We start from the raw sequence: 24,319 nt of genomic DNA, 5'->3' as shown, positions 1-24,319 counted from the left end.
TTTGTGACATTTAGTGTGTTTGGAGTGCATAGTTAGTGTGTTATGTAGTGTTTAGTGTAGTGTGTTTAGTGTGTAGTGGAGTCGAGTCAAAACAATGAGGAGACTGCTGAAGTGGAGCAGGCAGTGCAGCTTTTCACTGAGCTGGAGGAGCTCAGGCAGACCTGAGCCTGAGGCATTGCTTGCATTTAAATGTAAATAGTTACATATAACTTTGTAAATTTCAAAAAACGTCTGCACAAATTTAGCAAACAATTTATATTTGCATAAGTAATAAAAATGGTTAGTTGAGCATATTTGTGGTTTTCACAGTAAAAAAACTTACTTTTTCTTACTCTGATTTTGCGTTTTTTTGTGATTTTAGGTCCATTGTGTTAATACAGTATGTCAAAATGAAGAAATAACTGTACAGTCACACATGTGAGGTTGTGGTGAAAATAATGACACCAAACAAGGCAAGGTAAATAGTTTTTAAGGTGAAGTATATCGGTAAAATCAAAAATAGTCAAAACTGGTAAATTATACCCCAGACCCCAGAGGGTTAATATCTGATCAGAAGACGCAGCAGAGTATACACACATTATGTGTAGAAACCTCAGAACAAACCTAAAAGTAGGTGAGCTACTTCTCAAAGTAAAGTGCAGGGATCAATAGCCTAGGGCAGTGTTTCTCAACCAGTATGCCATGGCATGCTAGTGTAGAGCTTAGGTCGGGCCCAAAAAATCAAGCCTGACCCTAGCCCGTCACATTAACTGTAATTATGAGTTGTTGTCATATTTTCGCTTTCTTCTTGCGTCTCGGGGAGTGATGTCACGTATGCCACAAGTCACGTTTTCAGCATGAGGACTACTCACATGTACCCCACGCAGCGACACAAACACAAACAAGCCCGAGGTTCAGGTCAGGCTCGGGCAGAGAATCTAAACTCTACACTAGTGTGTGCCTTGACAAATTGTCAAGTGCCGAGTAACCCTGCCTCTGTGAACGGAGTAGCTAGAGGTGCACAACAATGACAATGGAGATTATTTGTGTAGTAAAAGTTGACACAATGAAATGGCGCTCACATTAACTAAGTAGACAGAGCCCAGTCTGCCTGGAGAGTTTAAAGTTACCTTCGGCATTAATAACAGATGGCGTCCCATCAGCTCTACTGCTGCTTGTCTCACTTGCGTCGCTAAGTAGTAGTCTATCAACATGCAACAGTCCTGCAAATGAATTGCTGTGTGGCCAAAAGTTTCTGCATACTGGAGGTAGTTTCCCCCTTTGATGAAATGGAATCTTTACAAGTGTTGCAAGTGACCGTATTGTCGTCTTTTCGTGTGAAATATAACTAAACTTTAAAGCGCTTCTGCCTCTACGCCATGTTTGCTGCGCTCTGAACCAAAACAACGCAGCGCGTGTGTGACGTCATGACGCATTTGCAACGAGCGGAAGCGATAAGTGGAATCGTTAAGCAGGTATGCTAACGATTCCGAGGAATCAACTCACTGGGCACCGGTTCTGAAGAAGAACCTTGGTGATACTACGAGCAAAGTTTCATGTTTCATGTGTTGAGCCTTTTTAGTGTTTTGAAAATGGCCATTTTGATGCTATCGCTAAAGTGCCCCAAGCACTCCCATTGAAAATGAGTTCCACCCGAAAAAGAAAATACGGTAAGTCTTAAAAGTACCTCTTTCGTTGTAATTATGTTTTCACACGAAGGTTTGACTCATAAATTCACCAAAAAAAAGCCTAAGTTGCATTTTGGCAAGTGTTTCACTTTAACAGCCAACTTTGACATGAAAAGATAGTGTGTGTGCGTTTGTGCGTTTGTGTGTTTGTGTTAACTATGATTAACTTCTTTTATTAAACAATAAAATCTCTTACTCTGTTCATTGATGTTTATATATAGAAATAAGTATAGATGTATATACAGTAAATGTCATTATGAAAACCATTGTCTTGTCTACGTCATAGCTATGTCCTTGTAGTGTCATGTCTTTTTCCTGTGAAGTTATAGGAAGACTATAATGAAAATTAAAATGGTTCATAAAAAAGCAAAACTGAAACAGATTAGTCCTGAACTTTGTCCCTCTCACTTGTGCAATCTCAGCTGCACCTCTCTGTGCGTATGTGTATCAGGTGAGGATCATATTTCAAGAATGTCTCACTGTGGGCACGCCCCAAGTCCACTTTTCACTAAAAGAGAACATAAGAACAAAAAGAAAGTCGTGTACATCTTTCCTTCAGAACTGAAGTGTGTTTGCTCACCAGATGGACTCTCAGATCAAGACAGGAAAGGTTTACCTTCGACCACACAAAGCTGGCAAAGTGAGTACAGACCTGATTTGAACATTGCTGTTTCTCAGAAGCAGTGGTGATTTATGATTGAACATACAACCTTTCTTTCCTAAAACAGATAATAATTGCTTTGTGTTATGATTACAGTGATAAAAATGAAATTATATCAACCTCATAGGAACACTAGTGAAAATATGTAACTAGGAAAGACAGACACAAAATAATATACTGTCAAATTATTTTATATTACTGCATGGCTCTGTACTTTAAGGACTGTACATAACAGGTGAGATAACGTGTGTATTGATATTAGTTTAGCAGTTTCATTCACATTTCACAGTTAGCTGAGGGAATTAAATATGAGCCACAGCTTTGGTAGAAAAAGCTCTCAGTCTTTCTGTGTGGAGAGCAGGAATCAAATGAACAAGTTGAAACACAACACAATTTCCATGCTGCACATTCCTGTGCAGCTCTGACAGATTGCACACACTCATGCTGTGTGGTATCACTGCAGTGTTCACTTCATTGAATGAACCATAACCTTAACCTAAACCATCACACCTTTAACCTGAAACTGGTACAGAAATAGCATATCTTGCATATATCAGCCCACAGGATCCCTGTCAGATCACTGCCACAGTGCAGTAAATAATCAGTTTCGATGCATCACATGGAACATCATGGTGATTTTTTACCCTGTGACTGTCCTCTAGACTTTTTATATGGAAAACAGAGAGGATGTGACTCATGCTTATCTTTCTGTCATGTGTGGGACAGTTGAAACTGACAGTGAGGCGGATTGTGCATGTGGTAAATGATGTAATCTGCTTTACCATACCATTTAAGCTATGTGACGTAGATGTATTTACATGTTGGTGAGGTGAAATAGTTTCGTTCGATGGTATTATTCTGACCTGTCATCACTAACTTGTACTTTCTCTGTCATTAACCATCTCTCTCTGCCTCTTGTCAGAAATGGAAGCCAGTGCTGTTGTCTCTGTTTCCCCACAGTAGCATGGGAGTGGGTCGAGTGGAGATCCAGGATATGGCAGGTACAGCAATGTTTTCTACTTCTATCACCATTTATCCAACTGTGGTGTTAAAGGAAAGTTCCAGTACATCCGAACTTTGATCTCATTTCATAGTAGCTATAGTAACTATGTTGTGACATGGCTACATTTAAAGTGAAACTCTTGACAGAAAGCAACCAACGCTTTATTTGATATTGAATATACACACATTTTAGTGACACCCACCCACTATGGGTCCTGAATTCTAAATGCTCTTCATGTTTTCCAGTAGCTGGGTAGAAGGGTGGCTGATCATAAAAAAAAGCCCACAGGTGGATGCTGGTTGGTGGTTGTGGATCAGTTTGACAACAACGGAGAGAGAGCAACAGCACAGAACATGAGCAGTAGGTTTGACAGCTTAAATAGAGCCTAGAGTTGGTGTTGGCATCATGTAAGTTCAGTGGATCCATCTGCATCATGCTGCTCCTCTCCAGTCATATGTCTGATGTGATGTGCAGGCTTTGCTTGCGCAAACAATACATTAAGTGTACATATTAAATCATCCAAGGATGAAAAAGTGACATGGAGTTAATAATAATAATAACTAGAACTGCAAGCAGTTATGAACGTGGGCCAAGCCCCCCTGTGCAACTCGGACCCTGCGCACCTTAGAGCCCACCGAAGTTGGCCCCAAAGGATGCCGGGCTCGGGGCAAAAGTGAAGACACAGGCCAACGTCTGAGCCATGGTATTCGCTGTAATGGGAAGTGCACTGGTAGTGCAAAAGGCTGAATGTGTGCCTATTTGGATTTATTTAATAAGCCACGCCCACATTGACCAGTCATGACCACCTTCAAGATATGGCCTCAGGATTCGCCCCTACATCATACCAACCAAATTTCGTAAAAATCTGCGCAGCCGTTCAGGAGATATAAACTTGTTATCCTTTTAGCGCCCCCTAGTTGCCAAAATTCGCCAAATTCAGCTCATCCCTTCCCGGTCTCATGGCAACCAAGGATCTCCAATTTGGTGTTACAGTTTACATTTTTATAGCTAGCTACAGAAATTAGTTGGTTAATAATTTGCACATTTTTTGACCAAGCAAAATTCTTATGATAATTTTAGATCAGGTCCAGCTGAAGAGTGTACGTGCCAAGTTTCACGCAGATCGGACGAAATGTGCAGCAGAAGTGGGCATGTCCCATGTCAGAAAACCCAGCTCTATTCAGGGAACATATGGATATAAGGTTTGCGAATGTTTTCTTTAAAATGTGGAAGTTACAGGTAAAAACGCGATTGCATCCATTATAGCGCCACCTAGAGGAGTACATGTGCAAGTTTTAGCATGGAAGAACTGTGTGCTATTCTATATATACCATATACATTTCAAAGCTCTCAGCATAATAGTTTGGCTGAAATCAATGTTTGTTGTTAGCTTGTAATAAGCCATGCCTACATTGACCAGTCATGACCACCTTCAAGATATTGCCTCAGGATTGGCCCTTTATCATACCGACCATATTTCGTAAAAATCGGTGTAGCCGTTCAAGAGATATAAACTTCCCAGATTCTGCTCATCCTTTCCCAGTGTCATGGCAAGCAAGGAACTCAAATTTGGTTTCAATAGCATTTAGTTTGACCGAGATATCAAACAGTTTACATTTTTATAACTAGCTACAGAAATTTGTTCGTCAATAATTTGCACATTTTTTGACCGAGCAAGATTCTTTTGATGACTTTAGATTAGGTCCAATTAAAGAGTGTACGTGCCAAGTTTCATGCAGATCGGACAAAATCCCAAGGAGGAGTTCGAAAAAGTAGGTTTTCCGGTTTTCGCGATTTTGCAAAAAACGCTCTAACCGGAAGTGGGCGTAGCCTATTGATTAAACTCCATTCAGGGAATCTGGGGATACAAGGTTTTTGAATGCACGACATACGGTTTGGGAGTTATAAGCAAAAACGTGTTGGGCTAGGTTATAGCGCCCCCTGCAGGCGGATATATGTAGTTTTTTGTGTCTGAGATATTTGCAGGAGTCTGGACTAACCCTATAAATTGCACCGCCCTCCCTTGCACGGTTTAGCCTGCAGCACCACTTTTAGCCGGAGAAAAATAAAAATAAAAATCTTAACGATTACAATAGGGTTCCTAGCACCGCTGGTCCTAGTAAGCCCGAGGGGCCCTAATAATGCATTTTATTTGAAGGCACCTTTCAAAGCACTCAAGGACACCGCACATAACAACAACAGTACAACAAAAAACTGGACGATTTAATACAAATAAACATGGATAAGTAAGAGGATGCAATTACATGGTGCCAGCTCAGCACAGAATTCAGACTCTGCTGTCCTCACAATATTGGAAGTCAACCAGGCCAGGTTAGGCAGGGTTGAGCTTCTGGGGTGAGAATCGTGCAATAGAGTGGAATAAGAATTGGCAAGAGTGTGTGGATCAGTTCAGCGAGATATGATGGTGGCAGGTTATGAAGGATCTTGAAAGTGAGCAGTAGAATCTTGAAATCAATGCGGGATTTGATAAGGAGCCACAGGAGTTGCTGCAGGGCTAGAGTGATGTGTTTAGCAAAGGTAGTTCTGGTGATGATACGCGCAGCTGCGTTCTGGACCAGTTGGAGTTTATGGAGTGATTTCCAAGGAAGACCATGAAGGGGAGAACTACAGTAGTCCAGATGAGATGTAACCAGGGTGTTTACGAGAATAGCAGTGCAGCCTGGTGTGAGTGAGGGACGGAGGCGGTTGATGTTACGTAGATGGAAGTATGCAGACCGGGTAACATTATTGATGTGGGCTTCAAAGGTTAAGGTGCCATCCAGGATGACACCCAGCCTCCTTACCTGGGGTGAAGGTAGGACATGGAGAAGGGGTTGTGCTTTGCCAGAGTGGATCTGGTGCCAACGAGGAGGACCTCGGCTTTGTCACTGTTCAGTTTAAGGAAGTTGAGTGAGAACCATGATTTATTCTCCAGTAGGCAGTTGGATAGAGCTGTGGGGGGAGTGGAAGTAGGCTTGGTGGAGATATAAAGCTGTGTACCGTCAGCATAGCATTGGAATTGAATATGGAATTTCCTGAGAATGTGTCCAAGGGGCAGAAGGTAAATAATGAACAGGAGGGGGCCAAGGACAGAGCCCTGGGAAACATCGCTGGAGACTGGAGAGGAGGAAGATCTTAGTGTGACCGGACCGTGGCAAGGCCCGCGATTTCACCATCTACTTCAAATCTTATCAGCACTTTAAATACTTCAATCACCCAATAAAGCCACAGATTCTTTTACTGATACAGATCGACAAAAATGATGGACCGAGGCAAGGGTGTTTCCCACCAAGATTTACAATTTTATTTACAGAGCTGCCAACATCAATATTAAAAGAGACAATTTATTAAAGCTAGCGGTTAAAAAAATGACTAGGAGTGTACTGAGGATGGGCGGCCGAGGCCGCAGACAGCAGAGAGACAATTTACGCTGGGACAGAGTACTCACTCCACTCCAGTGTCCTACACACATGCACACAGCAAAACCAAACAAAAAAAGGGATCAACTATAAATCGTGAGGGACGTGCAAATATAATTACCAAGCACACAAAATCAGAAGGAGTGTGAAGTACAGGTGAGAGACTCTGTCACCAAACCCTCCACCATCACTTGCCGCTGCCCCTACAGCACTCACACAGAGAGAGAAACACATTAAATCTTCATACAATAAAAACACAAATAGACATTGCAGCTCTGTTAGTTTCTTTTCCTCCTTGGTAGGAAATAACAAATTAATTGGGACCAAAGCAGAAATAAACCCAACCCAGAAGAATTAACTTTATACAAAAAAAAGAACAAATAAAAAAAACCTACATAGAAACTAAACAACCAAGTCACACAAAACAAACTAAATTCAACAAAACCTAAGCAAAACAAAACAGCAGTGGCAATCCCCATACACTACTCACAGCTTCCGCAAAGTTTTTCATACAAGCTGGCACCACGCTGAACCAGGACAGCAGACTCACACACGCCGTCACCGTCAGAGACGAAGGGAGAAGCCCGCACCACGCTGGACGAGGACAGCAGGCTGGACCAGGACAGCAGACCCACACACGCCGACACCGTCAGAGATGAGGGGAGAAGCCGGCACCAAACTGGACAGGGACCGCAGACTCACACATGCCGACACCGTCAGAGATGAGGGGAGAAGCCGGCACCACGCTGGACCAGGACAGCAGACACACACGCCGACACCGTCGGAGCCGAAGGGAAGAAACCGGCACCAGGCAGGACCAGGACAGCAGACTCGCATGCGTCGTCACCGTCAGAAACGAGGGGAGAAGCCGGCACCAAACTGGACAGGGACCGCAGACGCACGCTGACACAGTCACGGACCAAGGAGGAAAAGAGAGAGAGCATCGACATGCCACAGCTTATGTATGATGCACAGCTGGTCAATTAAGACCCGGAAGTAAAGTATGGCTATGGGCGAGGGACATTTTACCCAACGGCTGCCATCTACCTGCTACATTCTACCCCAGGTTTTTTTTTTTTTATTGGCGACCCGACAATTAAGACCAAGGTCTAAAAATGGCTATAGCAGAACTAGCACCGACTGCCTGGGAACTTGCAACCCCATTAGCCCTCGCCCCCATTGACACTGGCAGATTGTGAGGATTTGAGTGTGTACCAGCCGTTTCACGAGCTGTACGCCTTACCACCGGAGGGCTAGAGACTGGGCAGGAACTGGTACTGGGAGAAGCCACAGGTGGGGCTGCTCCTGGTAACTGTTGGCCCACGTCAGGTGGAGTCTGCCTTCTGGCTTGCTGAGGATTACTTGACTCAGGGAGATGTCTGACCGCCATCCACCGGGGGCACTCCTCTGTGTCAGAGTTAGTCGCTGGAGTGTTTGGCCTAACTACAAGGGCAGGAGGGGATCCAGGGCCAAGCATTGGTCTGAGCTGGGAACGGTGAACATGACGTGCCTCTGTTGGTCTGCATTTTGGGGCAACAGCATATACTATACCTCCTGGCTCAGGAGCTTTCACAACCTGGAAGACTTCAGGGGCCCAGGCATCCTGGATTTTATTCCGCCCTCGAGAATGATTGCGGAGGTAGACATGTTGTCCAACCGGTAACACCTTGTCTTCAGCCTGTCCGTCTGCCCTCTCCTTTCGTTGAGCAGCAGCTTGCCTCATCCGTTCCCGGGCATTTCCCACTGCCACCTGCAGGCGCCGCTGATGCTCCCGAACCCAGTCACACACGTCCCCTGCGGTGGGCTCTTCCACACGACCTAAGAGGAAATCTATGGGCAGCTGGGGCTCCCGACCAAACATCAACAAAAAGGGAGACTGGCCTGTAGTTTGGTGAGGTGTGGTATTGTAGCTGAACAGTACCTGTGGGAGACATGTTGGCCATCTATGTTTCTGCTCAACTGACAGTGTGCGAAGGAGGTCATGAAGTGTTCTGTTGAACCGCTCACATTGGCCATTTCCTTGAGGGTGATATGGGGTGGTCCTGGACTTCGTGATATTATACAGATGACACAACTGGTGAATTATTTTGCTCTCAAAACTGCGGCCTTGATCAGAGTGCAGCCGAGTCGGGACACCATATTTGTAGAACCACTCTTTGGTCAGGATCTCTGCCACCGTTGAGGCCCGCTGATCTCTAGTGCGAAAAACCTGCGTAAACTTGGAGAAAACATCAGTCAGCACCAACACTTGCTCCCTCCCGTCTTGAGCAGGCTCCAAGTATGAAAAGTCAATAGCCAAAATCTCATTTGGTCTAGAGGCCAGCAAATGGCCCATGGGAGCCCGAACCCATGGTTGTGTATTTTTAGCAACACTGCATCTCTCACATTTCTGGCACCGGACTTTAATCATGTCCCCCATACCTGGCCAGTAACACCTCTGTCGGATCAGCTCTGTAGTGTGCTCGACACCCTGGTGGCCGTGGTGAGTGTGCAGTTGCTGGAATACTTCTTCCCTCAGGCTCTCTGGAAGCAAAAGCTGGTAGATACACTCCCCACCATCAGGTCGTTGGAAAACTCTGTACAGGAGTCCATTACGTGAAGTGAGTCGGTCCCACTGTCGTAGCAACCCCAGTGCTGCAGGATGGAGTCTCTGCCTTTCTGCTCTGCCTGGCATTCGCTGTTGGTGGAAGAAAGGGAGGACGGCACTTATAGTTGGATCAGCTCCTTGCAGTGCTTTCAGGTCATCAGTTGAACGTTCTGGGACAGCAGAGATGGCATGTTGGACAGGTACATCAATTTCCACAACACATTTGTGGACCATCTCTGGCACCGAAGTCCCAGGGCGCGCTAGACTGGCTACTGTGTCATCCCCCGGTGGATGCTGCCTCCACAAAGCGTCAGCATTCTGGTTGCTCCGCCCAGAACGGTATCGCACGGTGTAGTCAAAGACTGCCAGTTCTGCCACCCAGCGTTGTTCGGTAGCACCCAATTTGGCTGTGGTCAGATGGCTGAGGGGATTGTTGTCTGTCCAGACCACACACTTATGCCCCAGCAGATACTCACAACACGTTTGAGTCATTGCCCAGTTCATGCCTAAGAACTCAAGCTTCATAGAGCTGTAATTCTTCTCAGCAGGGTGGAGGCTCCAGCTGGCGTAAGCAATGGGTCGGACCTGGCCATCCTGCTCCTGGGAAAGGACTGCCCCCAGACCTTCATAGCTGGCATCCACCTCTAAAATAAAAGGCAGTTTGAAGTTAGCATAGGCGAGCACGGGTGATGACACCAACCTTTCTTTGAGCTCTCTGAAACTGTTTTCACATCGGGAGGTCCAGGCATCCATCAGAGCAATCCCCTTTCCTCGATGGTTCTTCTTCCCAACCAGTTCAGCGACCACCTTGTGGAGAGGAGCAGCCAGCTTGGCGAAACCCTGGACAAAACGTCTGTAGTAACTGGCAAACCCAAGAAAAGACCTAAGGTCTGCAACAGTTTCTGGGGTGGCCCAGTCAGCCACCGCAGCAATCTTCCTGGGGTCTCTGGAGACACCTGAGGCAGCAACTACATGCCCCAAATACTGCACCTGCTGCCGGAGGAAGTTGCATTTTTCGAGCTTGACCTTTAATCCTTCCTTCTGGAACCGCCCAAGAACCAAATCCAGGCGACTGAGGTGTTCATCTACTGAGGAGGAAAAGACAATGACATCATCCAGATAGAGCAACAGGGACTGGCAGTGTTGGTCTCCGAACATTGGCTCCATCAGTCGTTGAAACGTGCTGGGTGCATTACATAGACCAAATGGCATCCTCTGAAACTCAAAAAGGCCAAAAGGGGTGCAAAAGGCACTTTATCCTGCTCAGTGACTGGAACCTGATGGTAGCCGCTAGCCAAATCTATAGTGGAGAACCACTGTGCTCCTGAAAGGGCGTCCAGTGACTCTTCAATCCGTGGGAGGGGGAAGGCATCTTTTCGTGTTTTGCCATTCAACAGTCTGTAGTCTACACACAATCTCAAGGTGCCATCCTTTTTCCTCACCAGGACAATGGGGGAGGCATAGGGGCTACAACTTTCCCTTATGACCTGAATATCCAACAACTGATGTATGTGGGCCCTAACATCATCATAGTCAGAGGGGGGAATATGCCTGTACCTCTGCCTAATGGGAACACTGTCAAGTAGGGGGATGTCATGCGTCACCAGATTAGTGCAACCAAGGTCCAGGTTAGAAGCTGCAAACACAGTCTCATGTTCAAGAAGCATGGACCTAACCTTTCCCTGATCGGCCCCAGAAAGTGTCGATAAATCTATTGACTCAATGTGCTGTCTAACTGAGCTGGCTTGGGCTTCTTGGGCTGAAACCATAGCTATAACCCCACCCAAGTTTTGCTTTACAGTGGAGACTCCCTCTGGCAAGCTAATGACCTGAGCCTGACTCAAAAGCCCTATGGGGTGGCGGGGGTGTAACAGGACATCTACTTCTCCTACATTTACTACTGGCACATACACTGTGCAATTAGTGATGGTGACCATGGCTGGAGAGATGAGCACACACTCAGGGAGGGACTGACTGTCATCCAAGGGCTCAATCAAGGCAGCACCTGAGGACTCACTGAAATGAGAAGCACACGTAGCAGTCACCCACTTAACCGTACCCCCTGGTATAGTCACGGGACGCCTACCTCTAACCCGCGCCAACCCTTTTGTGACTCGAGCTGCGTGAGCCTGGGTCTGATGGCAGTGCTGTAGAGCCTGCTGCCATGATGGGGGAGCCTGCTGCACAAACAGGAGTTCAAAAAGTTCAGAGCCATGTTGACTAAACAACTGGTGGTAGCACTCCCTTATCACATTCATGCCCAAAACACCAGGAACGTTTGAGGGTGGTGCTTGGCCTGGGGGATCTTTGACGACTAGAATACCTCGCTGTGGTACAACCTTACCAAGCACAGTAACATCCAGCTCCACATAGCCTACATAGGGAATTTCAAGGCCATTAGCAGCACGCAATTGAAGCCAGCAGCATGACTTTGGAGCATTTTGAAAATGCTGCGTGAAGAAACTTTCAAAAATGGTCGTAACCATAGACCCTGTGTCTAGAAGGAGGCTAGTAGGTACACCTCCAAGGCTAACTCTTACCCTGGGGCAGGGGTCTACTAGATTAGGGGCCATAGTCTTAGTATCTAACTTTTGTGCGTCTGAGCCTGCATCCTCCCCTCCTGATGGTTGGCTCTTCACATCAGGGGGAAGAAGTTTCCCACATCCTGAGCCACTGAGGTTGCTGAGGTGGGATGTGGGGGCCTGGGCTGCTGGGCTACCTGGGAAACAACACGTTGGCTATGGCACTCTCGAGCTTAGTGACCTGGTTTACGACAACGCCTACATATAACAGAGTCTAGATGTTTGTGATTAACAGGATGTCTGGAAGATGCTTGTAATGCCATGAGGCCCTGGGTCAACTGGTTAAGCTGCTGTTGTTGCTTTTGTAGCATCTGTTTCAACTCCTTCATCTCCAAATTACGTGAACTAGGTGTTCTACTCTCAGACACCTGCATGGCGCTAAAAGAGGGGACTGAAAAACTCCTACCCCGAGGCTCATCAGGTCTGCCCTCCCGCTCCCAGCGTTTGGCCTCTGCTCTGACGTCTAAGAGGGTGTAATCTGGGTGCTGACGCACGACTCACTTTAATTCCCGTCGAAGATCAGTGTCAAACACATGCTCTACAAACTGGTCTCTAAGCAGAGTGGGGGAGATGCGCATTCCTCTCGGGGCACACAGTCAACTTTCTCAACAAGGCAACACAAGGCATGGGAAAACTCTTGGAGTGACTCTCCATCTAGCTGCCTTCTTGAAAAGACACTCTGCTGCAGAGACACATAAGATTTAGGGCAGCCATACAGATCTTGGAGGATAGCAAAGATTCGCTCTGGGTCCTCCCTCTCTGCCTTAGGCCGGTATCTAATTTCATCTTTAGCCTCACCCTCTAGATGGTCATATATGAAATAAGCTTGATCAATAGGTCTTAACTGTCTCGCCCTTAAGGTTGCCCTCATCTCCTCATTCCAGTCCTCTACTGGGATACCAGACGTTCCCCTAAAGGTAGGACATTTTCGCTCCCTAGGTATATAAAACAACCGTTCAACAGGGAGGGGGTTATTGGAAACAGAGTTTTGTGAATCAGTGGGACGACCTGGGTCGGAGTCCGAAGGGAGAGAGTCGGCTGCTAATTGCTCCTGCAATAGCTGCTCCTTTTCAGCCCGCAGCCGCTGGACGAGGTCCCTCAGTTCCTGCAACTCAGTGGCCATGGCCGGGATGAAAAGAGTCAGAGTACACAGTCACTTTAAGCACTCAAACTTGATTGGGAAGACCCACAGGGAGGCAGCAACACATTCGGCAGGTCCCTCGATGTGCACACTGCTGTTTTGTTTTGAACTAAAAAAAATATATATAATAAATCAAAAACTAAGTTGGTGTAACTGAAGAGGCAGAAGAGAGAGGGAAAGTAAACAAAAACCGAAAAAAAAAACAAAACAAAAAAAACCCTTGTCTCAAAATCCACCAAAACAGTCACTGTATCCTGCCGACAACGCCAGAATGTGACCGAACCGTGGCAAGGCCCGCGATTTCACCATCTACTTCAAATCTTATCAGCACTTTAAATACTTCAATCACCCAATAAAGCCACAGATTCTTTTACTGATACAGATCGACAAAAATGATGGACCGAGGCAAGGGTGTTTCCCACCAAGATTTACAATTTTATTTACAGAGCTGCCAACATCAATATTAAAAGAGACAATTTATTAAAGCTAGCGGTTAAAAAAATGACTAGGAGTGTACTGAGGATGGGCGGCCGAGGCCGCAGACAGCAGAGGGACAATTTACACTGGGACAGAGTACTCACCCCACTCCAGTGTCCTACACACATGCACACAGCAAAACCAAACAAAAAAAGGGATCAACTATAAATCGTGAGGGACGTGCAAATATAATTACCAAGCACACAAAATCAGAAGGAGTGTGAAGTACAGGTGGGAGACTCTGTCACCAAACCCTCCACCATCGGCCGGCCTCACTTGCCGCTGCCCCTACAGCACTCACACAGAGAGAGAAACACATTAAATCTTCATACAACAAAAACACAAATAGACATTGTAGCTCTGTTAGTTTCTTTTCCTCCTTGGTAGGAAATAACAAATTAATTGGGACAAAAGCAGAAATAAACCCAACCCAGAAGAATTAACTTTATACAAAAAAAAAGAACAAATAAAAAAAACCTACATAGAAACTAAACAACCAAGTCACACAAAACAAACTAAATTCAACAAAACCTAAGCAAAACAAAACAGCAGTGGCAATCCCCATACACTACTCACAGCTTCCGCAAAGTTTTTCATACAAGCTGGCACCACGCTGAACCAGGACAGCAGACTCACACACGCCGTCACCGTCAGAGACGAAGGGAGAAGCCCGCACCACGCTGGACCAGGACAGCAGGCTGGACCAGGACAGCAGGCCCACACACGCCGACACCGTCAGAGATGAGGGGAGAAGCCGGCACCAAACTGGACAGGGACCGCAGACTCACACATGCCGACACCGTCAGAGATGAGGGGAGAAGCCGGCACCACGCTGGACCAGGACAGCAGACACACACGCCGACACCGTCAGAGATGAGGGGAGAAGCCGGCACCAAACTGGACAGGGACCGCAGACTCACGCTGACACAGTCACGGACCAAGGAGGAAAAGAGAGAGAGCATCGACATGCCACAGCTTATGTATGATGCACAGCTGGTCAATTAAGACCCGGAAGTAAAGTACGGCTATGGGCGAGGGACATTTTACCCAACGGCTGCCATCTACCTGCTACATTAGGTTCTTGAGTTGGCAAATTGTGTGCGACCAGTGAGATAGGATTTCAGCCAAGCCAGAGGGATGTCAGTGATTCCAATGGAGGCCAGCCTGTCCAGGAGGATGTCATGAGAGACAGTGTCGAAGGCTGTGCTGAGGTCAAGGAGAACCAGGATGGAGAGTAAACACGAGTCGGATGCTATCAAACGGTCATTTCTGATTTTCACAAGGGCTGTCTCAGTGCTATGATGGGCACGGAAGCCAGAATGAAATTGTTCAAAAAGGTTGTAGTGAGACAGATGGGTGTTTAGTTAAGCTGCAACAGTTCTTTCGAGTATTTTGGAGATTAATGGCAAGTTTGAGATGGTACATTTGGGTCTGCACCAGGTTTCTTGATAGTTGGAGCAATTGCAGCAGTCTTTAGTGATGATGGAACAACACCAGAAGTCAATGAGGAATGAATGATATCAGTTATGAGAGAGGACTAGGCAGGCCTGCAGCTTTTTACCAGGTAGGTGGGCAGGGGGTCTAACTGGCAGGTAGATGATTTTGATTTGGAGATGAGTCTGGTTGTTTCGGAGACAGTGGGCAGATTGAAACTGGCAAGTGGAGAGCTGATGGAGGATGTGGGCAGCGAGTGCAGAGGGGGTGTACAGTTATTTGAAGCAGTCAGTGTCTGGTGGATGTTTTCAATTTTGGCATTGAAGAAAGTCATGAAGTTGTCACACTGTGCAGCTGTGAGTAGGTGAGGAGGTGGGGCATCCGGTGGTTTCAGGATATTGTTGATGGTTGAGAACAGGGCTCTAGTGTTCCAATCCGCTGTCCTGATTAAGGTTGAGTAGTATGTGGTTTTGGCTAGAGAAATAGCATCTTTGTATTGGAGTATGTGATTATGATACATATTTTTGTGCATTGCTAGCCGGTTTTGCCATAAAGGCGTTCCAGGCGACGGACTTTGGTTTTGAGCTGGCGTAGCACTGGTTTAAACCAAGGAGCAGAGTAGGCAAAGGAAACAGACCTTGTTTTCAGGGGCGCAAGAGTATTTAGCAGTCGCTGAAGTCCGAGATGGTAGTAGGATACCAGTTCATCTGTGGTAGATAAATTGTCTCTGCTGGGAAAATCATCAATTCCATTAGAGAGGGCTGATAAGTCAATATCTTTGATGTTTCGAAAAGAGATGGAGCGAGGCATGTTTGTCCTGGATAATCTTAGCATGACATCAAAGGATATTAGCTTGTGGTCTGAGATGGGCAAATATGAGGCACAACAGTTTAGGGGGTTACACCAGAGCAGCAGATTAGGTCAAGAATGTATCCTTTGGAGTGTGTTGGAAAGTCAATATGTTGCTGTAGTACAAAGCTGTCAAGGCATGAGGTAAAGTCCTTTATACTGTGCTACCGGGACTGTTCGGGTGAAATACAATAATCAGAACAAATGACTGAATTAGATGCCTTGTCCCGCTGCGCCATCTCATCACACACCAAATAGCTCAGAATAATTCTTTGTATTGTTAATGTGACAGGAACAGAAAGGGTTAATAAGAGTGGACAGGACAGATAACACTGGACACAGCAGTTAACCACTTCTCCATCATCACCACAAGTAGAGTGACAGAACTGAGCAATTCATTGACGACATCTTTCAGGGTTGTTGCGTTACATGAAGGATTCTATAGGTTTATTCATGTTGACTGTTCCATAGGTGCGGCCACATGGCTGCTATTATCTGAAAGTATGTGACACTTGAGTAGAAAAGAGGCACAGGTGCTTACGGATATGGAAATTCATCGAAACACACGTCATATACTTCAGCATAAATGAGAGCCAATTAGGTCAAAGTCCTGACGTCATGAAGGTGGGTCTAGGCTCGCACAGTACCTGGAGAGCAACTGCGCAACTGCTCTGCAGCCGCCTTGCTCCCTCGATAACTTAAGGTCATGTGACATTGGGTGCAGAGCAGAAACCACTCCCATCCAGGTCATCGTGGACACATTTTAACCAACATGCATCACGATGTAGGCAGCGCTGCGGCGCTGCGTGATCTTGAACTTGCCTACTGTGTTACTACTCTGCACTCAGGTGGCTGTAATTCAAGGCAAACTCAATATGCTGACCTGGCCAGGGGCACAAAGGCCACTGTGGCTGTACGATGATTTTTTTTTCACGAGGCATCAAGGCCAAAGTGAAAAGTTAAACATGCAAAATATTTTTTGTTTTAAAAAATACTACATTATTTTATGTGCATGTATGCAAGATTTAAAACAGCACTAATAAACAAATGGTTGGCCATATCCCTTCACTTTGACACTGTTTGCAGATGTGAGATGTGAGCAGTTATTCACGGCTGCATATGTGCCATAAAGTAAAAATAACAGTGTTTTGTGACGTCATGCTTTCACATAAACCAGCGGTGCCCATGATTTTACTCCTGGGCACTTACACTGTGACTGAATGATGTCCCAAGTGCCAGAAGCAGATGTTAAGTTGCAAAACTAGAATCCCAAATTCCCTGACTTGACTGACTTCCAAAACAAAGTTTAAATCTGCTAGGCATGCTCCGCTTATGTAAAAAAGTAGGATGCTAAATGCTTAAAGAACATTTGACCTCACAATAAATAAAACAGCAAAATATTCTTTCAATTTTTTTATGTATATATATTTTTTTTTTTTGCTAGAACCCACTTTTGGCTGACGGACCCCACTTTGAGAAGCCCTAATATAAACAGAAGAGGAGCTCCATCCTCTTAAACAATGTTTAAAAACAAGATTGATTGAGCTGAAACAATGCTGTTTATTTGACGTTTCTTCAACAGGTATCTCCATTTATCCCTGTGATTTAATGGATAGAGGATATTTTCAATACTTTAGAGTAAAACTTTGTCTTATGACCAACATATTCCTACACATAAAATGTGTTTCTCCCTACAAAGCATATGGAGTTAAATCTAGTTCCTTTTAAAGGTTGCTCCGTTTCTCATCCAGCCAAAAATCTCCTCACACCTCCTTCTTAAAGGAGTCATCACCCGGAAATCGCAATTTCTCTCGTTAAATCATGCATATTGGTGTTGGACCTCTGTTGAAACTTGCCTGAAAAGCTGGAGTTTGAAAGTGGCTTATTTTTTTCGCTTTGGCTCTTTTTCTGAACAGGAATAGCGCACAATAGTGCGCGTTCCTAAAGCACGAGATTTTGACTCTGCTCCTGTGGTGACGTTACCACAGGAGGCTACTTGCATATGCATCGGCTCACAGCCGTCCTCAGTCAGAGTGAGCACGCTGAATCTGCTTATTTCTCTGTCATTTTCACGCCATACATCGTCACCGCCAGCATTAAAACTCAGGTCTTACATGTAAAACACGAGTGTGAAAAGTAAGACGGAAAAAAAAAGAATTTACCATTCAGAGACGTCCTGCTGTAAACGTGTCTCTTCCACCGTCTCTGCCTCTTCACTCTCCTGTTCGGTTTCTGACTCCGGCTCGTACATAAATGCCTGAATTCCGTAAGGTTCGTCATTTAGTGTGTGCGCCATGACAGGGGGCTGTTTATGTTTTGGAGTCTGTGTGCATGCCCCCCATTCCGGCTCTGTCCTTCCTGCGGCCAATCAACGCGCGCCTCATTACATATTAATACAATGCACATCCGGACCGGTCAAAACCTCGCGAATAATCTCGCGTGAGAAAGTCGCGGTATGAAAAAGTGTCAGATCAAGCTCTATGTTTGATTTTTAAATTTTTTTTTTTTTCTAATAAGTTTTAAGAATTGATCCAAAGCGATCCAAGAGGGACTGGATATGTAAAAAAACAGGTGATGACTCCTTTAAAGCTATCACCTGTGGCTAATTGGCATTCCGGAAAACAAGTTGCCTCATGCAGTGTCTCCCTGAGAGGGTTTGTGAAGAATATTGTCGCTGCTCAAAATACATAGCTAATTGTATATGACTGTTTTATCTAAATTTGGCAAATGTTATGAAACAACATTAAGTCAGTGTCAGGCCCCTATGGGGAGTTATCTAACGTTAACTTGTTGGTTTTCTCAGTAAATCAATCCTGTGTCTGATTGTCCCTTATGTGTCCTCCAGGTGGTGGTGCTGGAGCTGATCATGGCGCTGGGGTCAGGAGACACCACCAGCCTCATGCGGACAGGAATGTGAAGGTGGTCCGACTGTCAGAGCTGATCAGTGTCCTCAGACTCCCCCCGAACGCTGAGGCCTGTCCCCTGGTCAGCCTGCGTGGTTGTTTAGAATCTTCACATGTATAACTTTAGTTAAAAGAATACCACAAGCTGTTCTTTGTGCTGTTTGCAGGAGAACATGTCAGCATTTTGTGTGGAGACTCAGGACAGGACAATGGTGTTTGCTGCACTCAAAGATGACTGTGTGGAGTGGGTAGAAAAACTGTGTCACAGCACGTTTCAGGTGAGAGGACAAGAGGAAGACATCAGTTGTGTTAGCTCTTTGTACCTTGGTAATTGTTGAGGCAAAATTGGCCATAAGCAGTGTTGGGTTACAAAGTAACACGTTACTGTAATCACATTACTTTTTTCAGTAACGAGTAGTGTAAGGCATTACTGTTCTGAACGTAGTAATCACATTACAGTTCGCCAAGCTCGTTCCTTACGTTACATTGCTAGTCGCACGCGTCACACACAAAGGGCTGGGGGGAGCCGGGGGCGGGGGCCATCAATAATGGAACAGTGATTGGTTGGGGTTTGGCACGAGGTATCTTTCACCATCACTGATTGGTTAGTCACCACCCGCAAGGGGAGATGGGATAACAATGGCAGCGCCAACAACACAAGCAGAACATGCTGCTGCATGCGACCTGCCTGAAGACCCCCCGCTGCGTAAAGCCACTTTTGACGATTGGAGAAACAAACATGACTTTGAATTTGTTGAACGTAAGGAAAATAACTTGACTGTTAGGTGCACACTTTGTCCATGTTGGAAACTTCTCTCCACCGCTGCTAACACTACCTCAAACTTAACGAAGCACCTACAGAGACAGCACGCACACACAAAGCTTGTTGCTAAGGAACCGTGGAGCAACATGAATGTAACAAGTATTGTAACGAGTAATGTAACTAATTACTTTCTTCAGGGAGTAATCATGTAATGTAAGGCATTACTATTTTTGAGAGTAATGTGTAATGTGTAATATACTACTTTTTTGAGTAACGAGCCCCAACACTGGCCATAAGTCAGCAGCATGCTGATAGTAGCAGATGTAGTATATGAATCAGTTTTTATACACTGCCTGGTCTATGGGCCTTATAATTGGATTTATCATCTTGGTGTTTCCTTCTCCTCTCTTTGCTTTCTGTTTCTCTCTCAGAGAGGTGGGGACTCAAGCTCTTATCAGCTTCATATGGAGGAGAACCAGATATATGCCTCCACAGAGGAAGGTAAAGCTTCTTTTTCTATGTTTTTTTCTTCTGCACCATTTACTCTTCTGCTCTCCACCTTTCATCAACGGTCCTTGATTTTCTTCTTATATTCCAACACTTACCTTTTATGCCTTGAACTCTTGCTATCCTGTTTTGAATAGATTTATTGTTTTTAATTCATCATATTAGCGATTGTGGCTCAGGGGGTAGAGCCAGTGTCTTGTTATCGGAAGGGCACTGGTTCAATTCCCCTGGTCTACAGGTCGAAGTGTCCATGGGCAAGATACTGAACCCCAGACTGCTCCTGATGTGCTGGTCGGCACCTTGCATGGCAGCCACCACCATCAGTGTGTGTATGTATGAATAAATGTAAGTGCTTTGGACAAAAGTGTCTGATAAATGCCCTAAATGTAAATGTCATACAGAAAGAAAGATAACTCAACTATGCTTTTAAAAAAGTGGCAATTTTCTTGCCTAAAGTGAGAAAAGTCTTGGGTAATACTTCTAATTTGAGTGCATCCCAGTGAGTGTGCACAGAAACAAAATGAGACCCACTCTTAAAACCGCTGCTGATGTCAAAAACTCTATAGGATCATTTTAAATACGTATCTGTACGTTTTGCCACTAAGGGCGGCTCAATCAAAACAAAACCAGAAAAACAGCCAGACCTTCCGGAGGAATCAACACCTAGAGTCACATGATTGGGAGCTGTTTAATGATGGGACGAGAGCTCAGAGATTACTTTTTAACTTTTGGGATTAAAAATCCCGTTTATCAACCTGACTACGGCAGTGATTACAAGAGGTGATCACCACTGTCGCAGAAGGTGGAAATTTGCTTTGCTGGAAGTGATCATATCATCAAACAACCACCACTTCTGATGAAAATCTGTCTTATATGAGAGTAGCATAGATGTTCATAGAATCGCATCTGTCATGACTCTATGGTCATGTCTTTGTGTTATGTTCAGATTATGTTTCTTTGTCTTATATTCTCCTGTGTTTGATGTCCATGCCTTTGTATCATGTCTTTGTTTTGAGTTTCCATGCCCCACTGTGTCTTTTAAGTGTCTCTTATGTTCTTCCTTCTGTCTCCCTCTGTCTGTAGTTTTGTTCCCTCTATGCATTGCCCTCGTTATCTCACCTCCTCACCTGTCCCTCGTCTTGTCATTAGTGTTTGTGTGTTTAGTCTGTGTCTTCCCTGCACTCCTTGTCCGTTCATTGTCTCTGTCTGCATCTGCCTTGATCCATGTTCCTGTCCATGTTCTTCCAGTCTCCCTATGGGATGTGTTTTTGCATTTTGCATTTGTTTGATTTGAACTTTGGTTTTGATTTCAACTTCTTTCTACCTCTTTCTTCATGCATTCTTGTACTGTTTTCTTTTCTACTTTGGTTTTTGGTCATTGGACTTATTTTGTTTCATGCCCCTTGGTTTTTTGTGGAATTCAGCTTTTGTAAAATAAAAGCTCGCCTTTTGATTCCCCAATCCTGCCTCCCGTTCCATGAGTAACTGCATTTGGGTCCACCCTCCTCTATCCTTAGTTTTCCCTTTTTTCCCCGACCTGACAGAATGAACGGACCAAGTAAAATGGACCCAGCAGATTTCAGGAAACAGCTCCTTGACATTGAGGAAAAGTTGTGGGGGATCTTGATGTCAAGATGGACATAAGGGAGATGCTAACGATAATAGCTGAATTTAACAGGACTATGTTTGATAAGCCGTGGTTGTGGGCAGTTCCATGCGCTCTGGAGTTCATTTCTGAAGTGGCTGACCTCAGGAGAACCTTGTTGGTCAAACTAAACGTTAGCAAATTTCAGCTAGCTCCCAGTGTTCCAGCCCAAACCCATGCCTCAGTCCATGCCTTAGCCACAGCCCATGCCTCAGCCACAGCCCATGCCTCAGCCACAGCCAAGCTATCAGCTCAAGCCCATGCCTCAGCCACAGCCCAGCTACCAGCCCATGCCTTCGCCACAGCCCATGCCTCAGCTCCGGCCTCAGCCTATGCCTCAGCTACAGCCCAGCTACCAGCCCATGCCTCAGCCACAGCCCAGCTACCAGCCCATGCCTTAGCCACAGCCCATGCCTCAGCCACAACCAAGCTATCAGCCCAAACCCATGCCTCAGCTCCGGCCTCAGCTCTGGCCTCAGCTCCATCCTCAGACCATGCCTCAGCTCCGGCCTCAGACCATGCCTCAGCTCCGGCCTTAGACCATGCCTCAGCTCCGGCCTCAACCCATGCCTCAGACCATGCCTCAACCACAGCCAAGTTACCAACCCAAACCCATGCCTCAGCTCCGGCCTCAACCCATGCCTTAGCTCCGGCCTCAGCCCATTATTCAGTCACAGCCCAGCGACCAGCCCATGCCTTAGTCACAGCCAAGCTACCAGCCCAAGCCCATGCACCTGCTAGCGGCTCCCAGTCGGCGGACCGGTCAACACCTGCCAGCGGCTCCCAGTCGGTGGACCAGTCAACACCTGCCAGCGGCTCCCAGTCGGCGGACCGGTCGACACCTGCTCCAAGTCCTGTCCCTGCTCCTCGGTCAGAGGCCGTACCAAGTCCAGTGCCAAGTTAAGTACCAAGTCCAGTGCCAAGTCCAGTGCCAAGTCCAGTGCCTGCTCTTCGGTCCCAGACCTGGCCGAGTCCCGTGCCAAGTCCAGTGACACAGACCTCCAGAACGCCTTCGTCTTCGCCACAGACCTCCAGAGCGCCTTCGTCTTTGCCTCAGACGTCCAGAGTGCCTTCACCCTCGGCCTCCCAAGTGCCTCAGCCTTCGCCCCAGCCGTCAGCCTCGCGAGTGTCTCAGCCTTCGCCTCCACCGTCAACCTCCTGAGAGTCTCAACCTTGGCCTCCCTCCTCGCGTCATCGTTAGGACTTTTGGCCCCCCTCCCGAACCCCTCCACCCCCCATCATCGTTTGGACTTTGGCCTCCCTCCCGAACACCCTCCCGGCTTCATTTTGACTCTTTTTTTTGACTTTTTGTGGAATTCAGCTTTTGTAAAAAAAAAGGCTCGCCTTTTGTTTCCCCAATCCTGCCTGCCGTTCCATGAGTAACTGCATTTGGGTCCACTCTCCTCTATCCATAGTTTTCCCTTTTTTCCCCGACCTGACATGCATCATCCTGATGACCTTGCCCACTACCCCCACCTCCTCTCTGACTTCACCTCAACAGTATCAGCAGCCAAATCTGTCTTCTACCTGTCAAAGATAAACTCCTCTGCCTCCAACCCCAGGAATCTACTCTCCTCATTCTGTTCTCTCCTTACCTCTCCCCCTCCTCCCTCCCTCACCGCTGATGACTCTGCAACTTAGTTTACCAAGAAAGTAAAAGACAGCAGCTCCTCATTTACTCCTGTGCCCATCCAGAAAGCACCTTCCCAGGCCGTCACCTCTGATGGCCTTACCTGCTTCAGCCCTCTCGCCTCTGAAAATGTTCTAACAATACCCAATTCACTCCTCCTTTCTCCAAGACATCTCTCACGACATCCTGCCATTCCTCATCACTCTGATCAACTCCTCCCTCACTTCAGGAATTATTTCAGCTCCTTTCAAGACAGCCACAGTAAAGCCACTCTGAAAGAAACCCACCCTAGACTCAGCCAATATGCGAAATTACAGACCTCTATCTCTTTTTTCATTTCTCTCTAAAACCCTGGAACCTACAGCCAACTGTCCTCTTATCTTTCAGAAAATGACCTCCTTGACCCTAAACAGTCAGACTTCAAGACTGGTCACTCCACTGAGATGGCCCTCCTCATGGTGAGTGAGTCGGTCGGTGCCTCCAGAGCCTTGTCCAACTCGTCAGTCCTCATTTTCCTCGACTTATCCTCTGCGTTTGGCACAGTCAACCACCAAATTCTCCCCTCCACTCTGGCTGAACTTGGCGTTGCTGACTCTGCTCTAACCTGGTTCAGATCATACCTGACAAATCGCACCTTCCAGGTCACATGGAACGGCTCCTTGTCCAAACCCTGCTTTCTGGAAACTGGTGTCCCTCAAGGCTCAGTGTTAGGGCCGCTTCTGTTTTCTCTATACACTAGATCACTAGGCTCTGCAATCACATCGCATGGATTCTCCTACCGCTGTTATGCTGACGATACTCAACTGTTCGTCTCTTTTCCCCCATCCTCCTCCAACACCTTTGCTGCAATGCACATCTCCGAATGTTTGGCAGACATCTCTGCTTGGACAGCTGCGCATCACCTCAAAATCAAACTTAGTAAAACTGAATTCCTTTTCATCCCGGGGAAAGACTGCCGTCGCATGGACCTTCACTGTGATGTCAAGATGACAGGGATGTCACAGTATCGCCTTCGTCGACAGGGAGGAACCTAGGTGTAATCCTCAACAAT

At 46.2% G+C, this 24,319-nt stretch overlaps 1 protein-coding gene across 3 annotated transcripts in view; it reads left to right on the top strand.

The window, feature by feature from the left end:
- The first annotated feature begins 2,188 nt into the window (after nt 1–2,188).
- Nucleotides 2,189–24,319, top strand: part of dok1a (docking protein 1a) — a 29,574-nt gene continuing 7,443 nt past the window's right edge. Inside the window, exons 1-5 of one of the 3 annotated variants that reach the window (XM_030435476.1) lie at nt 2,189–2,307; nt 3,251–3,329; nt 18,666–18,805; nt 18,891–19,001; nt 19,918–19,987. In XM_030435476.1, the coding sequence (XP_030291336.1) occupies nt 2,251–2,307; nt 3,251–3,329; nt 18,666–18,805; nt 18,891–19,001; nt 19,918–19,987 (457 nt within the window). In that variant the 5' untranslated portion in view covers nt 2,189–2,250. Of the gene's footprint in view, nt 2,308–3,250; nt 3,330–3,576; nt 3,692–18,665; nt 18,806–18,890; nt 19,002–19,917; nt 19,988–24,319 lie in introns of those variants that run through there. The other 2 variants (XM_030435485.1, XM_030435493.1) reach the window with 2 other exon arrangements.

This window comes from Sparus aurata, chromosome 1, assembly GCF_900880675.1.
Source record: "Sparus aurata chromosome 1, fSpaAur1.1, whole genome shotgun sequence".
In the NCBI taxonomy this organism is placed as follows: Eukaryota; Metazoa; Chordata; class Actinopteri; order Spariformes; family Sparidae; genus Sparus; species Sparus aurata.
The sequence above is the reverse complement of the archived record's forward strand: the minus strand, read 5'-3'. Positions and strand labels throughout refer to the sequence as shown.